This window comes from Drosophila arizonae, chromosome X (genome assembly GCF_054131065.1).
Source record: "Drosophila arizonae isolate 15081-1271.41 chromosome X, UAZ_ARI_1.0, whole genome shotgun sequence".
Taxonomy (NCBI): Eukaryota; Metazoa; Arthropoda; class Insecta; order Diptera; family Drosophilidae; genus Drosophila; species Drosophila arizonae.
The window spans coordinates 24,237,759-24,252,588 of NC_142927.1; the positions used below are offsets into that span (position 1 = coordinate 24,237,759).

The 14,830-nt window shown below is 49.3% G+C and overlaps 1 protein-coding gene across 1 annotated transcript in view; it reads right to left on the reverse strand.

The window, feature by feature from the left end:
• Positions 1 to 509: 509 nt before the first annotated feature.
• Positions 510 to 14,830, reverse strand: part of hiw (MYC binding protein highwire) — a 60,111-nt gene continuing 45,790 nt past the window's right edge. Inside the window, exons 14-22 of the mRNA XM_018015278.2 lie at positions 11,282 to 11,395; positions 8,485 to 11,204; positions 7,058 to 7,551; positions 5,568 to 6,890; positions 3,667 to 5,097; positions 3,252 to 3,593; positions 2,176 to 2,640; positions 1,905 to 2,098; positions 510 to 1,587 (exon numbers count right to left, since the gene is read on the reverse strand). Of these exons, the coding sequence (XP_017870767.1) occupies positions 1,104 to 1,587; positions 1,905 to 2,098; positions 2,176 to 2,640; positions 3,252 to 3,593; positions 3,667 to 5,097; positions 5,568 to 6,890; positions 7,058 to 7,551; positions 8,485 to 11,204; positions 11,282 to 11,395 (7,567 nt within the window). The 3' untranslated portion in view covers positions 510 to 1,103. The remainder of the gene's footprint in view (positions 1,588 to 1,904; positions 2,099 to 2,175; positions 2,641 to 3,251; positions 3,594 to 3,666; positions 5,098 to 5,567; positions 6,891 to 7,057; positions 7,552 to 8,484; positions 11,205 to 11,281; positions 11,396 to 14,830) is intronic.

Sequence of the window (14,830 nt, forward strand, 5' to 3'; positions counted from 1 at the left end):
TATTTCAGATATTAATTACGAATGCAAACAACAAATACTGCAATAGCTATTACGAGCCCCCTAATAATTACATTCGTATTAATATATAAGACGATAATGAATCTCAATCAGCAAAAATATTAAATAACAAATTTTATGTTGAAATAAAAAGAAGAAGTTTTTAAAAGATTTTTTCCGTTTTGCTTCCCCTTTTAAACTTCTGGTAAAATGTTGAAAACATTGTACCCAGAGATCTTCGATTCGAATTTCAATAAAAGACCAAAATGTGTTCCATTGAGTTATATAATTGCATTATTTGTATTTAATTACATTTGCTTATCTTTCTGTTCCTTTCTTTCTTCACATTTATAATAAATTTGATCTTGTTAGTTATTACAATAATTTGTTCATCTCATTCGCATTAAATTTGTTTACATTCTGATCAATAATATACGAGAGTCTGTGAATTTCAATGAAAAGAAAAAAATAATAATGTGCAAACGCCTAAGAATTTCTCTCAGTGTATGCGCTTTGTTTTTTTTTTCCTCCAATTTTCCTTTCGATCAATTCCAATTACCACAAACAATTCATTTCGAGCCTACTTAAAAGTACTTGTGTGTGTGTGTGAATGTGTGTGTGTCCAATTGAGTTAAAGCAAAACAAATGCCATTTAGATTTCAATTACAATTACAATTACAATAAATAAATAATTTAGTTAAATACAATATAGCTAAAAATTGCAACTTTTGAATTATAATTCATTATTTTGATATAAAAAAAAATATATATTCATATTTATATATGGGAATTTACATACATATGTATGTATGTATGTTTATCCCTAATTGCTAGCTCGCTTTCCCACTCTCCCTCTCTCTCTCTCGCTCTCCCTCTCTCCCTCTCTCTCTCTCCCTCTCTAACTCTCTCTCTCTCTCTCTTTCTATCCTTCACTTTCTCTAAGTATGCAAATGCTTCTAAGAGTTCTTGAGCTGATCCTCCTGCTCCGTCGCCTCCTCAGCTTCCTCCTCCTTCTCCATATTCCCCTCCATCTCCTCGTCGTTCTCCTCGTCTGGCGACATATCCTGCCGCACCAGTTGCAGTCGTAGCTTTTGGGCACGCAGTTGCTAAAATGTTTGCGCATTGCGACAGACACCGCAGCCAAGTGCGAACTCCTCCCCGGTGGGCGGATGCATCACATGCAAGGGACACTCGTCGCCCAGCAGCTGCTTGGCCTTGGGCCCGGCTGGGCACTGGGGCAGCTTGATCTTCGGTATGTTCGTCAGCCGCTGGAAGTCGTCGTGACACGTGTCGCAAAAGTGAGTGGTGCCGAAACAGAAGAACACCGCCACCGAGCAGCAGTAGCGGCACTTGTACTCCAGGAAGTCAGTGCCGTGCTTGGGGCACATCTGCGCCCTGGCCACATCCGAGCAGCCACCGCAGACGAGCTCCTCGGGATCGAACTTCTCCCCGATTTCCGCATCGCAACGCGCCTCGCCGCCATAATAGGCCTTCTGGCATTTGAAGCAAACGTAATACGCATACCGATCCATTGCCAGCTGCGTTACATCCTTGTTGTCCGTATCCTTAACGACGCCCTCGTACTTGATGCTGATTCGGGAATAGAACAAATGGGAGACCATTAGCGAATGAAAGGCTGAATACTATAGAAGCATAAGAAAATAAAGCTGTTCTATTGGGAAATGGGTTTTTAATAGGAAGTCCGATACGGGGCATCATAGGGAAGTTTCTCAAGATACTTGAGAATCAAATATCGTTTAGGCAGCTCTCTCATAGAGCTTAAAGTTTGACTTAAGTCTTATACTTGAGTGTATGCTTAGCTTGGATATGCTATGAGAGATGCTACAGCTATAAGAGATATTTGCACTGATCTATAGTTTTCTTTTGTCCATTCCATTTGAACCTACCGCATGAGAGCCTTGCGCTTGACGTCCTGCTTGAGCCCGTTGATTGGCTCCAGTATATCCGCCAGCAGAGGGTGCTGGATGTCCGCCTTGCAGATGGGGCACAGCGAGAAGCCGAAGGTGATGCGCGGCCCACTCCAGCGTTTCTCCAGCACGGCCTTGCAACAGTGAAAGTGGAACACATGACCGCACTCCAGCTGAAAAGAGAGGGAAACACACACGCGCACACACACAGATATAATAGGTATATTGATGATGATTTACATGGGCTTACGTGTATGGAAGGGGCGCAGGAGAGCGCCTCCACGAAACAGATCATGCACATGTCATCCGCATCCTGCGTGAGCTTTGGGTCGCGCAGCTCCTCCGCCAGTTCGTTTTCGCGCGCATGGCACACGTGCTGCAAGCAGGGCAGGCATTTGCGTTCACCTGCCACACCGCCGCAGGCATGGCCGCACGGCTTGGTCTTGAGACAGGAGTTGGCCGCGTACTCCTGGCACTGGGCATCCGCGCACACGTTCCCAATCTCCAGCAGTCCCGAGTTGCTGGTGAGCCCGCAAAAGCGACAGCGCCCCACCGCCTCCTGAGGACCGGATATGATCGTGTGGCTGCCATCGCGGAACTCCACCATCGCTTTCAGCGTCTTGGAGTCGGCCAAGGCGAGCAGCCAGAAGAGCTTGGTCCGTCCGCAGGACTCATGCAGCTCCACGCGTATGGCCTCCTCCTCCTCCTTGCACACCTATAATGTATATATGTGGGATTTAAAGATTTACTCCTTTCCTTAATCATCAATCAAAATACAAAAGGAATTGATTGATTGATGCATATGTGTTTTGATTGAAGGCTTGAATGATGTTGATTCTTTTTGCAAATCCCTAAGTATTTACATAGATGCTTAACATAAATACATTAATCAATCATATTTGATTGATGCATATTTATTTTGATTGAAGCTTTAAATATATTCATAATCTTGTTGCATTTCGATTCATGATTTACAGAAGCATATGGACGATTCGCTTGCTTCTTGAGCGACGAAGCTATATTGATTGATTGATTGACGATCAACAGAAATACATATTTGATTGATTACTTGAAGTGATTGATTACTTGAATTGATTGATTATTTGAGTGATAATAATGTGAATACTATTTACTTTAAGTATACGACGCATGATTGTTTAATTGATTGATTGAAGATAGATTGATTGACATTGCTCTGGCTGAGGGCAATAGAGCATGATTCATTGATTTATATGTGTGATTGATATGATAAATGACTTTGGTCCAATCAACAAAGTTGCTTGATTGATGGGGTAATTGAACGATGAGGCTGCTTGATTGACGTACCGTGCGTTTGTGTGTGCGCGTCTTGCGATTGAGATGCAAAAAGCGATCACAGTCGCCGCAGAGTGAGCCGCATGTCTCGCATTGGATAATGGCCGCCGTCTCGCCGTCATCGTGATTGGTACACATGGGACGAGTGTCGCAGAGCTTGGACCATTGTCCCGACGACAGTTTCTCCACATGATCACGCTCCAGCACACAAAGACTGGCCAGAGCCAGCCAGAGCGTGGCTGTCTTTGTGCAATGCTCCGGTGTGCGATAGACCTCCTCCAGTCGCGTCAAATTGAGCACTGATTCGGCAATGGCCGCCTTGGTGATCTGGGACCACTTCTCGCTCAGCTTACCCTATTGGAAGAACAAACACAGAGTGATTGAGTGAGTGAGTGAGTGAGTGAGAGAGTGAGCTACAACAACTTACGCTGGCCAGATCACGTATGAGTCCAATGATACTCTCCGCCTGCTTGGTGGAGATGACTCCATTCAGGAACCAGCGTTGGTTCAAGTTGCGCTTGGACTCCTTCTTCGGGGGCGCTGTATCAAAGCGAAAGGGGTCGCCGCTGTTGGCCAGGGCCGATGATGACAGCTGCTGCTCGGCCGTGTTTGGGCGCGTACGCAACAGCTGCACGGACAGATCCAAGGAGCTGCAGAGTCGCACAAATGCCGGCGTCTTCTCCTGCTGGCCGGATTTGGGGCCACTGGCCGAGCCACAGCCGATCGTTGCATTCGCCGTATTGGTCTTCACCTTGACCTGCAGCTGCAGCGATTTGGCAATGACGGCCAGAAAGATGTCCAACAGGCCCAATCGACTCATATCAAAGTCACTGGCGCTCTGGTGAGCGATGTTATAGTCGGCCGGCGGCAAGCGCTGCACGCCCAGCAGCTCCGCAAAGCTCTCCGGCGTAATTTCTGGTAGAATGCGACGCAGCAGCGCCGTCACCTGCCGCTGCACGCGATCGCTGCCCGTGTGCAGCAGGCCCAGCAGATCGCGCAGCAGGCCGTGCTGCTGCGACAGATAGGAGCGACCCACAACGCTGCCCGATAGAGCAAGCACCATGCTCAACATCTCGAAGCAGTAGGTGTCCGGCGCTCGGCTACGCTCCGGGCTGCTCTCGCTGGAGGAGGCAGGCCCTGCAGAGCTGACCGCTCCTGCTGCTGCTCCTCCGGCTCCAGCTGCTGGCGGGGACTGCTGCTGCTGCTGTTGCTGCTGCTTGAGCACATGCGCCAGATTGGCCAGCTCCCAGTCCTCCTTGGCGCGCTGCGCTTCCTTGCGTATGGCATGCACAATGTGCACAATCACCTGCTTCTGCAGGTGCGAGAGCTTGCTGCGCGAGAACAGAATGCCGACCATGTGCTCGCGCAGGTCCAGAGAATCGGCTAGCATCGAGTTGGCTGCATCCTGCGAGGCCACTCCGCTCGGATTAACCGTGTCGCTCACATTGCTGATCAGCTTGCCGAACACCTGGCCGGTGATGAGGCGGAACACGCGTAAAGTTTCGCTCTCGCAGATCTGTTGCTGAATGCGTGAGGCGTACGACAGACGCACGTTTGCCCGCTGCTCGACCATGGGCAATGGCAGCAGCGCATGGGACAGCTCCTCGGCTGGCCCAACAGCCGCTGCTCCGCTAGCTCCTCCGCCCTGCTGGCAGCTGGGCAGACCGAGCAGCTTGATTTGCCGTACACGCAACGTATTCTCCGGTCCGTGCAGCTCCAGTCGAAAGTGCGTGCAGCTCTCGTCGCTGACCTTCGCTGCAATCCACACGCACGCCTTTGGGTCCACATCCACGGATTTGATCAGATTCGTATCGCCCAGCGACTGGCCCGCATAGAACACCACATTCAGCACTTTGTTCTGTGGAAGTCGAGAAGTGTGAAGTACATTATTAGCCTTCTCGCCGAGCATAAGAGTCAACAAACGGCTTTCCCATAGCCGTTGCTGCGTGCTGCTGTCATACCCACGCCTAATTAGCACCTGTTCAAGGGGCTGGCAATAAATACTCGAAGGTACTAATTTTCTGGTCTACTACAAAAAGAAAAGAGCGAACGTCAACAATGGAGCCCGCTCAATGACAAGTGAATGGAAAACAAACTGTAAATAGAGAGCTTGGATAAAAGACGGTGCCTGTGTAGCACCAGCGTCTACCGACGGACACGCATAGTAACCGATTAAGGGAGTACCAACCCATTGGTGTATTGAATCTATCTAGCACTGGCCCGATCAATCAAGAGGCAGCAGTAGGAACTACAACCACGAATCGTAAGCGGAAGAAAGAAAGAGTAGTGCCTCTACTCTACTCTACTCCGCACTGTGATGGTACCCACCTGAATGTCGCGGCTGTTGTCAATGTGGACGAGAACGAATTTGCAGGCATAGCTCAGCTTGTTCATGGAGAGCTCTATGATCTTGCACTTGTTGCGATCCTCCTCGTCGCTCTCCCAGAACGTTTCCGTCGAGTTGTCCGTGAGGGACTCGGCCATGGCCGGACGCGAGGAGACCGTCACCTCGAACATGCCCGCCAGATCTGTGTAGCAGATGAGCCTGGCGCCCGGCACGCTGCCAGCTGTCAGCTGATTGCTGGCCGTGGCTATGTTATGCTCGGCATCGCAGTGCGTCTCGCCAGCAGTCGCGAGCATGTTGGAGACGGCCATCGCGTCGTTCTGCTCGTCGGACTTGGACAATATCTTGGAAATGTTGCCGAAAACGTGCGAGCTGTGCAGGAACTGATGGTCCGCCTGCCGAAAGCGTATGCCGAAGCACTGAATGGCCACGCGCTGCAGTGGGGAGCCGAGCGGCAGGTGTAGCGTCAGATCCGCCACCGACTGCAGCAGGACGTGCAGCGACTGTGTAATCAAATGGGCAAAGCGTCCGCTGATCTGCGTATAGGCAACTGGGTGCTCCAGCGCCTGTTCCGCCTCCTCGTACTTGCCGTCGACCAGCTCCACGCTGCCCACAGCCAAGGAGCTGACGAACCACCACATCAGGTCGTGCAGGCACACACCCTGCGTAACGCTGCGCAGCAGCCAGTTGAGCGCCTGCAGCGCATAGATGCGGCATGCGGCGATCCGCAGACTGCGGCGCATCGCTACGCGCAGACGGTCCAGCTCGTGCTTCTGGGTGATGAAGGCCATGGCCGGTCGGCTGAGCAGGGCGCTGTTCTGCTCCGGCAAGGGAGTCGCAGAAGCCGGCTGGGCTGGGGCCGCCTCCTTGGCTGCCTCGTCGCTGGCTGCCTTTGGCTCATTGGCATTGGGTGCCTGCAGCACCGCAACGCTGGCTAGCAGCTTGGGCGGCACCAGCCGACGCAGATGCTCCGACGGATAGCAGATGAGCAGCGAGCCATCACCCTCGCTGGTCGAGTTGTTGCGCCTCCGATAGACCACCTTGGGCTGTGTATCCAGCGGCAGTGCCACCACCGATGGCTGCAGATGCTGCAGCTGCAACTGTTGCTGCTGTTGCTGATGTTGCAGCTGTGGCTGCTGCTGTTGCTGTTGCTGCTGCTGGGCCACAGCTGCCCAGCCCTGGCCCATGGAGTAGCTGCGATGGAACTTGGACAGTGTGCCGCCAGTGGTTGGTGGATTGGCCATAGATCCGGACATTAGTTCATAGTTGTTTGGCTCACACGACTCGTACGAAATCTCCGACAAGGGCTGACCAAACGAAACGAAAGATAAGCAAACAGAATACGGGATAAATAACAGATTCTGTGTAGGCCGAGCTGTAATCCCACCAACTATAGTCTTCACTGGATAAGAGCTCTGATCTTCTCAAATTGAGATTTATTTGTATTATTAGTTAGTGAATTGGCCCAACTCACCCGATCGTAGCCATTCTCGTTGGCATTGCCGCCCAGGCCGAACATCTCGTAGGGCAGATCCTCGTGCAGACCCGTGCCCAGGCACTCTAGGCAGGCGAAGCTCTCCGGTGCTGGCCAAACGTTGTCTGGTGTTGCCGGTGCCACGCCCACAAATGACTTGCGAAAGGGCGTAAACTTGCCGCTTAGCCGGCCAATGCGACTGTTGCGCGCCGAGTCCGCCCGGCTAGTGCTCGGCTTGCTACTCAGATTCAGATCGGACATGCCCAGGTGCTGATGCTCTACCACCACGGGCATCGACTGCTGCGACTGTTGCTGCTGCTGCTGTGGCGAACGCTTCTGGCTGCCTCCCAATACAGCCGACGAAGACGGCGACGAGGAGGAGGAGGAGGAGCAGAGCTCCAGCAAAAATGTTGCATTCTCTCGCATAGTCGTGTACACCTCCGAGTTGGCTATCAACGTAGTTGTCTTCACGCCAAACAGATTCATTTCAGCACCTGTGTTGGGGCAAAAGAAAAGAGAGAAACCCAACAGGTCAGAAGGACTATAGAAAATGCCCCCTCTTCCCCCATTGGATAAAAGAGCACCATGTGAAGGGCCTTGTCCGATACATGCCGGACCACAAAAAAGAGCTAAAGACTGAGATAGAGATAGAGATAGAGATAGAGATAGAGATAGAGATAGAGATAGAGATAGAGATAGAGATAGAGATAGAGATAGAGATAGAGATAGAGATAGAGATAGAGATAGAGATAGAGATAGAGATAGAGATAGAGATAGAGATAGAGATAGAGAGGTATGCTGGTCATTGTTCATACAATCTTATCTAAGAATATTCTTATCGAGGACCACATGGTGTACTCAAGCATGGCATGAACAATGTTCATTGAACATATCATACGTATGTATTTTTGCAATGACCGAATGATCCGAGTCTCCTTGAAGCTGACCTGTGGATGGTTGAATGTTTTCCATAGAAAATGAAATGAGGCGACAATTGACGCACAGGTCTATCATGAATGGATGAATATATCATAGCGATAACTCATTAGTCATTGAAAGAAAAGGTATATGGCAAACGAAAATAAGGTAAATGCGCTTTACGCTATCTCTGCTGAGTCACCCAGTAATGCCAGGTCCACGATTGTCATACTTAAAAGTTATAATCTGTAATATACATATACGTATATGTATATATTGTGTATATATAGAAGCAGAAGAATTCCTACAATCGATCTACAGACGATCTGAAATTGGGGAGGATGCCACGCCCTCAATGGGAGTTGATATATATAATATGTGTTTACGTCTGGGATTTGGATCAATTTCAATGGGCAGATCTAAAGTGTGCTCGTATAGGCAGACGGGCATTTACCCAAGCCAAGCTACGCTGATGTTGGCTTGGGGAATGCAGCAAAATGATGGCTCACCTGAATTGGAGGCGTGCTGGGCGGCGCTGTTGATGTTGTTGGCGGTGCGAGTGGTGGCCAGGTATTTGTCGCGGCAGGCGTCGCACATGAGGAACCAACTGGAGGCGCCTTTGCCGCCCTCGCCGCAATTGCCGGCCCAGCCCTCGCAGAAAATGCCCACGGAGTTGTAGCCCTTGCCCTTGGCGGACTTCCCGCAGCCGGGATGGGCGATGCGCATGTGATATGTGACGGGCATGGGCAGAAAGAGTTCGCAGATTTCGCACCAGCTGCCGTCGTCCTTCTTCTTCCGTTTGCACTTCTTGGCTGCATCCTTATCGGCGCCCGGCTCATCGTTGCCCTTGCTGCCCTCTTTGGCATCGGAGTCGCCATTGGCATCGCGCCCGCTGGGCGACAGGAGGCGCGGCTCGCGCTGCTCGAGCGCATTCGACTGGACAATGTGAACGCAGCCGGAGCAGATTTGCTCCCAGAGGTAGACCAAGCATCGCAGAGCGGGGGGCAACACGCTCACCAGCTCCGGCAGGGCGTGCAGCTTTTCCTTCGGCTGCTGCTGCTGCTGCTGCTGCTGCTGCGGATCTTCTCCAGCTAAAATATTTTTACGATGCTTGCTCCGATTGTGGAGCGAGCAGTTGCCGCTCTTGGCGAGCGTCTCCAGCGTCGAGGGGCGTATGTTCAGATAGTGTCCCGCATTCGCTACCTCCACGGAATGGCGCTGCTGCGCCTTCTGCTCCCGCGACAATTGCAGTCGCGGATCCCCGGTATCGCGCCGCGTCACCACAGTGGCGCCCTCTTTGGGCAGGCCCGGATGAAACTTGAGGAAACTGGCGCAGGCCATCGCATCGTGGACGACGCCCTCGTGCCAGAGCAGAGCCGCAAATACCGCTCGAATGCTCTCCGCAAAGGAGGGCGGCATCGCACGCTTGATCGGCCCCATCGCCTGGCCGCGCTTTGAGCAGCTGCTGCTGCTGCCGCCGGCTGTGGGGCTATTGTTGCTCAGGCTGAGGCCGATATGCAGCTCGCTCGGATGCTCACTGGACCCAGCTGCATCGGTAGCTCCACTCGCTCCGGATGCCCCTGCCCCTGCCCCTGCCGCTGCCGTTGTCGTTGTGGTTATCTGCAGCAGGCTGAGCTCCTCCTCGTCCAGCTGTGCCGACTCGCTGGCCAGGGCGACCGCAGCGGCGGCGGCGGCTGCCGTCCGTCTGGGCGTGTGCTTGGGCGTGGACAGCAGCGCCGCGGTTTGGCTGGCCGTATAGTTCACACGCCGTACGCTGGCAATGTCAAAGTCCAGGGATTCGCCAGCGGCGGAGCTAATGCACTCCTGGCTGTTGCCATTGCCTCGCGCCGCATGGGCGTGGCTCGGCGATTGCTCCTGCCCGCCCATCGCACGCACCAGCTCCCGCACAGACACGCCAGCCAAAGGCGGCATCGCTGTCTGTGACTGTGACTGCGACTGCGACTGCGACTGCGACTGCGACTGCGACTCGATGGCATCGCCTTTGAACCATTTTTGCAGCGCCTGCAATTTGATAGCGCCGCCGCCCACGACGCCAGCTATGGCCGAGCCCAGATTGCCGGGCAGCAGCTCCGTGCTGGCAGTCAGCATATTGTCCGCATCCGCGGGGAGCAGCGCATCCGTGCCAGCTCCTTTGGCGGCAGGCAGCAGAAAGGGATTGGTCGAGGTTGCGGCCGAGGACGAAGCAGCCGCAACTGTTGCTGCGGGCAGCTCAAAAATTTTACGCTCCGTGGGAGATTTGCTGTCGGCTGGACTGCTGGGGCTATCGCCGGCTGTGCTGCCGGTGGGACTACTGGGCAGGGGCTGCTGCTGCTGCTGCTGCTCCGACTCAGTCGATTCTCCGCCAGCTGTCCCCTTTGACCTGGCCTTGGCCTCGTTGACCGGCTGCAGCAGCGTCCGGGTTAGATGTTGATTGTATTGCAGGCACCACGCCTCCGTCGGATACCAGCCCATGGTGCAGTGCTGCCGTATGGACTCCGTGGACAGACGCAGCCAAATGCCGTCATCATTTTCGATCTCATCTATAAAGGATATGATGCCACCCAGCCGCACCACGCCCACCTGCTCCGACTGCAACGTTGGATGGGAGCGTATGCGCAATCCAGCGCTGTGCCTCGCCTGAAATCGTCGCAGTTTGCTTGGCGCCTGCGGACGGCGTGCGGCACTGCTCCTCTGCGCGGGCGGGGGCAGCACACCCTCCTTTACCTCAACCCTATACACCTCCTCGAGCGGTATGCCATCGATGGTGACAGCCAGACAATAGCCGCCCACGGAATTGGGCGTCCAGTGGACGCTGAAGGTGCCGTCCTCCATGTCCTGGGCAGAGAGAACCTCCGTCGTTCGCGTCTGCACTGGACTGCTGAAGCGCAGCTCCTCGAACGAGTAGTTCGTGTAGGGCTTCATAAAGGTGATCGCCTTGAAGCACATCTTTTCCTTAGTAGTGGCTTCATAGTTGAGCCGTGGCGGCGGCGCCATTCCGCCCAACTGGGCGCCTATGCCCTGACCCACAGTCGTGCCCTCGTCCGCATACGAGGTGCGTCGCATCTTCAGATTGCCTCCGCCACTGCGATCCGGTCCGGTGGGAATGGCCTTAATCTCCACCTTGAGCTCCGGCACAAGTACGGCATCGCCATACTGATCCCGTATCGTCACTGTCACCTGGGTGGGCCAACCATAGCGCAACGGCTCCGTAATAGTATTCAGCTCACATCTGCAAGGGATCGGAAGGGGATGGAATGCTCAGCATTAGCCTAGTCCGCGTCTCTCGCCGCATTCATTGCAACTTACTTATTGGGATCCAGACGCGACTCCGGCTGCAGCCAAGCGGCCAGGCGGGCGCCCGACGAACCGGGTGCACCGCTGATGAAGTCCTTCAAGAATTGTCGTTCATTCGACTGCGAGCTGCAAGCGAAGAGAGCAGAAGAACGCAATCATTAAACATGCACATATATATATATGTATATACATATATACATGTTTACATACATATGAGGCAAAGCCCGAAGTTCAACTTCTGTCTCACTTCTCACTGTCTGTGTATGTAAGTATATACAGTGCTTATCATAATTATAGCCCACCCAGCAACTTAAACTTTGAGACCGTTAAAACAACATTTTTAAGGTTTTTCAAAAATTAATTTTACAGCACTTTATAGACTGGAACATGTTCAGTAGTTTTTATCAAAATTTTCATTCAATTTATGGAAAATTAAGAAAGAACCGTTAACTTTTGCTCTTTTGCATTTTTGCTTGCATTTTTGTGTATCATAATTATAGCCAACTGTCGCAAATTTGAGTTTATTAAGTGCGGAACAGACATTGTAATTAAGTAATTTTAGATAGTTTTTAAGAGATGCCGCTTGGAAAACAATTTTCTTATTATGAAAAGGGCCGTATTTTCTCACTTTTCGACTCAGGGGAGTCTATTTCGAGTATTTTACGAATTTTGCAAAAAAGTCAAAGTGCAATTAAAATGTCTTTGGATGACCCCGAAGAATAAGGATCAAGAAGACGTACTGGGTGAAACCCGTTACTAATTGCACACGATAAACGCAAAATTATTAAGAAAGCCAGCAACAGCTCAACCGCTTGTACAGCTTTGGCCGCACATGTGGCCGAATCTATGTCAGCGATAACTGTTTAGCGAATAATCAAGAGCTCAGGAATCATAAATAGGTCTAAACTGACCAAAGCATCCATGTTGCTAAGTCACCACAAGGTTGCTCAACTTGATTTTGCCGAAAGACATACTGCGACCGTTTTGACATACGCGCGTTTGAATCATCGTCTTTTGGCTTACAGTATATTTATAAATTTTTACCCTAACAGGTCATATTCTGATATTTCTGATGGGAAGAAGTTTAACCTGGATGGTCCTGATGGGTTTGATACTTATTAGCATGATTTGAGGAAGGATTCTATGTTTTTTTCAAGGACAGACTTTGGAGGTGGAGCTGTCATGATTTGGGGTACATTTTGTTCATTAGGTACCTTGGAATATAAGTTTGTTTCGAGCCGAATGAACAGTGAAGAGTATATTCAGGCTCTGGATAGTATGTGATGTCATTCCATATTCAAGGGAATTACGTGAGAAACCAATGGTTTTCCAACAGGATATTGCCAGAATCCATGTGAGCAGACGTACAAAAGGGTGTTTGGAGGGATGTCATGTTGATGTCCTTGACTGGCCAGCATGTTTTTCGGATCTCAACCCGATAAAAATGTCTGGGGTAATCTAACAAGAAGATCGACAGTTGGAGACAGTTGGATATCTTAAAACGCAAATTCTAAATGAATGACAAAGTTTCGAAAAGGACCTTTTATTGAATTTAGTGGTTTCAATGAGGAAGAGAATTTTTGAGTTAACTAAGGCAAATGGAGGCCGGACTAAGTATTGACATTAGTTTTTCCATCAACCCATAACGAATTCGGATTTTTTTTACCAAAATATGAATATGGGCTATAATTTTGATACAGCAAATGGTTCCCTTTTTTCTTTTTATACCCTGAACCCATTTTCAATGGGAAATCAGGGTATAATGGTTTTGTTGAAATGTATGTAACAGGCAGAAGGAGGCGTGGCAGACCCCACAAAGTATATATATTCTTGATCAGGGCGACGAGCTGAGTTGATTTGGCCCTGTCCGTCTGTCTGTCCGTCTGTCCGTCTGTCCGTCTGTCCGTATGTATGAACGCGTCGATTTCAGAAGATATAAGAGCTAGAGACTTCAAATTTTTTTTAAAATGTCCGTAATTACAGCGCGCATATCAAGTTTATCATTAAAAATCGATAACTCATCCCGATCTTTTTTTCTCGATAAAAAGCCTTATCCAAAACCAGTTATAAAATTATATCTTCTACACCTTTATTGCTAGAGTCTCCAAATTTTTAATGTATGCTTATATGCAATTTATACAATTTCGGTTTTTGTTAAAATTTACCCCCCACCCTTAAATTCACCCCCTCACCCTCACTTTTGTAAAAAGCGTATTTCAAATACAAGAGACTTGTGCTTTGGCAATTACATGCAGATACATGTTATAATCATAATTTGAAAGTTTCAGATCGTACGTCCACCAAAAAAGTTATTAAGCAATTAAGTTCTCATAGTAAGCGCTCACTGCCGCCCATGCGTGTTTATGCTTGTGTGTGTATATGTATGTAATTGTTTGTGTATGTGTGTGTGTGAGTGTGTATGTGTGTGTATGTATGTCTGTGTGTGCGTGCGTGCGTGTGTGTGTGTGTGCGTGTTTCTTGTGTAAGCTGAAAGACGCGAAAAATTATTGAAATAGCTATTACTCCAAGGGTTCAGGATATCTCCTAGTCGAGCAGTCTCGACTAGAGCTTTCTTACTTGTTTTTTTTTTTGGTGTGCCAATAATTTTGTTCAGCAAAATCGATGTTTATTTTTGGTTATTGAATTAAAAAAAAAAAAAGTACGTTGAAGTTTTTCGCAATATTTTTGCTGTATAATTTAATAAATACCTAATTCTATTTAGTACATTTTTCACTAAAAAAAAACGGTAAAAAGCAATTACAAAATTGCTTTAAAGTTTAAAAAAGCTTGCTGTGCCAATAATTTAGTTCGTCACTGTACATATTTACTATTTCGTCCTCTTTTTAGTTTTTTTTTCTCATTTACTCAATCGCAGGATAAGATCACGTCAGCGTAAACCGTGGCCTGGCCGGACCAAACGGAAAGAGCACGTAACGGCGCAGTCTCACAGTAGGTGTGCATGTGTGCCTTTGTGCGTGTACGTGCGTGCACGTGCGTGTGTAGCGAAAGGCGAACGTGATCGAACAACATATGTACATACATATCTTATCATTTGACCTCTAACTAATCTTCGAGGGTTATAACAATGTTCTCGACAAAAGTGATCCCCTTGCCATTGCGAATTATCGGGACTCGAACGTATATACACACATACATATGTTGATACATACATACAAATATATGTACATATACATATGTAAGTAATTCCATAAATCTGTACATACATACATACATTTGTTTGTATGCATATGTACATATATATGGACATGCATATGCATGCTATGTACATACATACATATGCATTTTTGTATATACATACATACATATGTATGTATGCACTTAGCAGCCACTCTAGCCCAACACTTGTGTGTATGTTTAGGCCTAACGGATGCACGAGGGAGGGTGGAAGCGGCTGCCAGTGGAGCAATCAAAAATAGGTAGAGTAAGAGAGAAAGAGAGAGAGAATGAGAGAGAGAGAGAGGGAGAGAGTGAGAGGGTAAAGCCGTTCGCATTAAAAGTAAATAAAAACAATGCAAACAGAATGAAAATAAAAGAATCAAA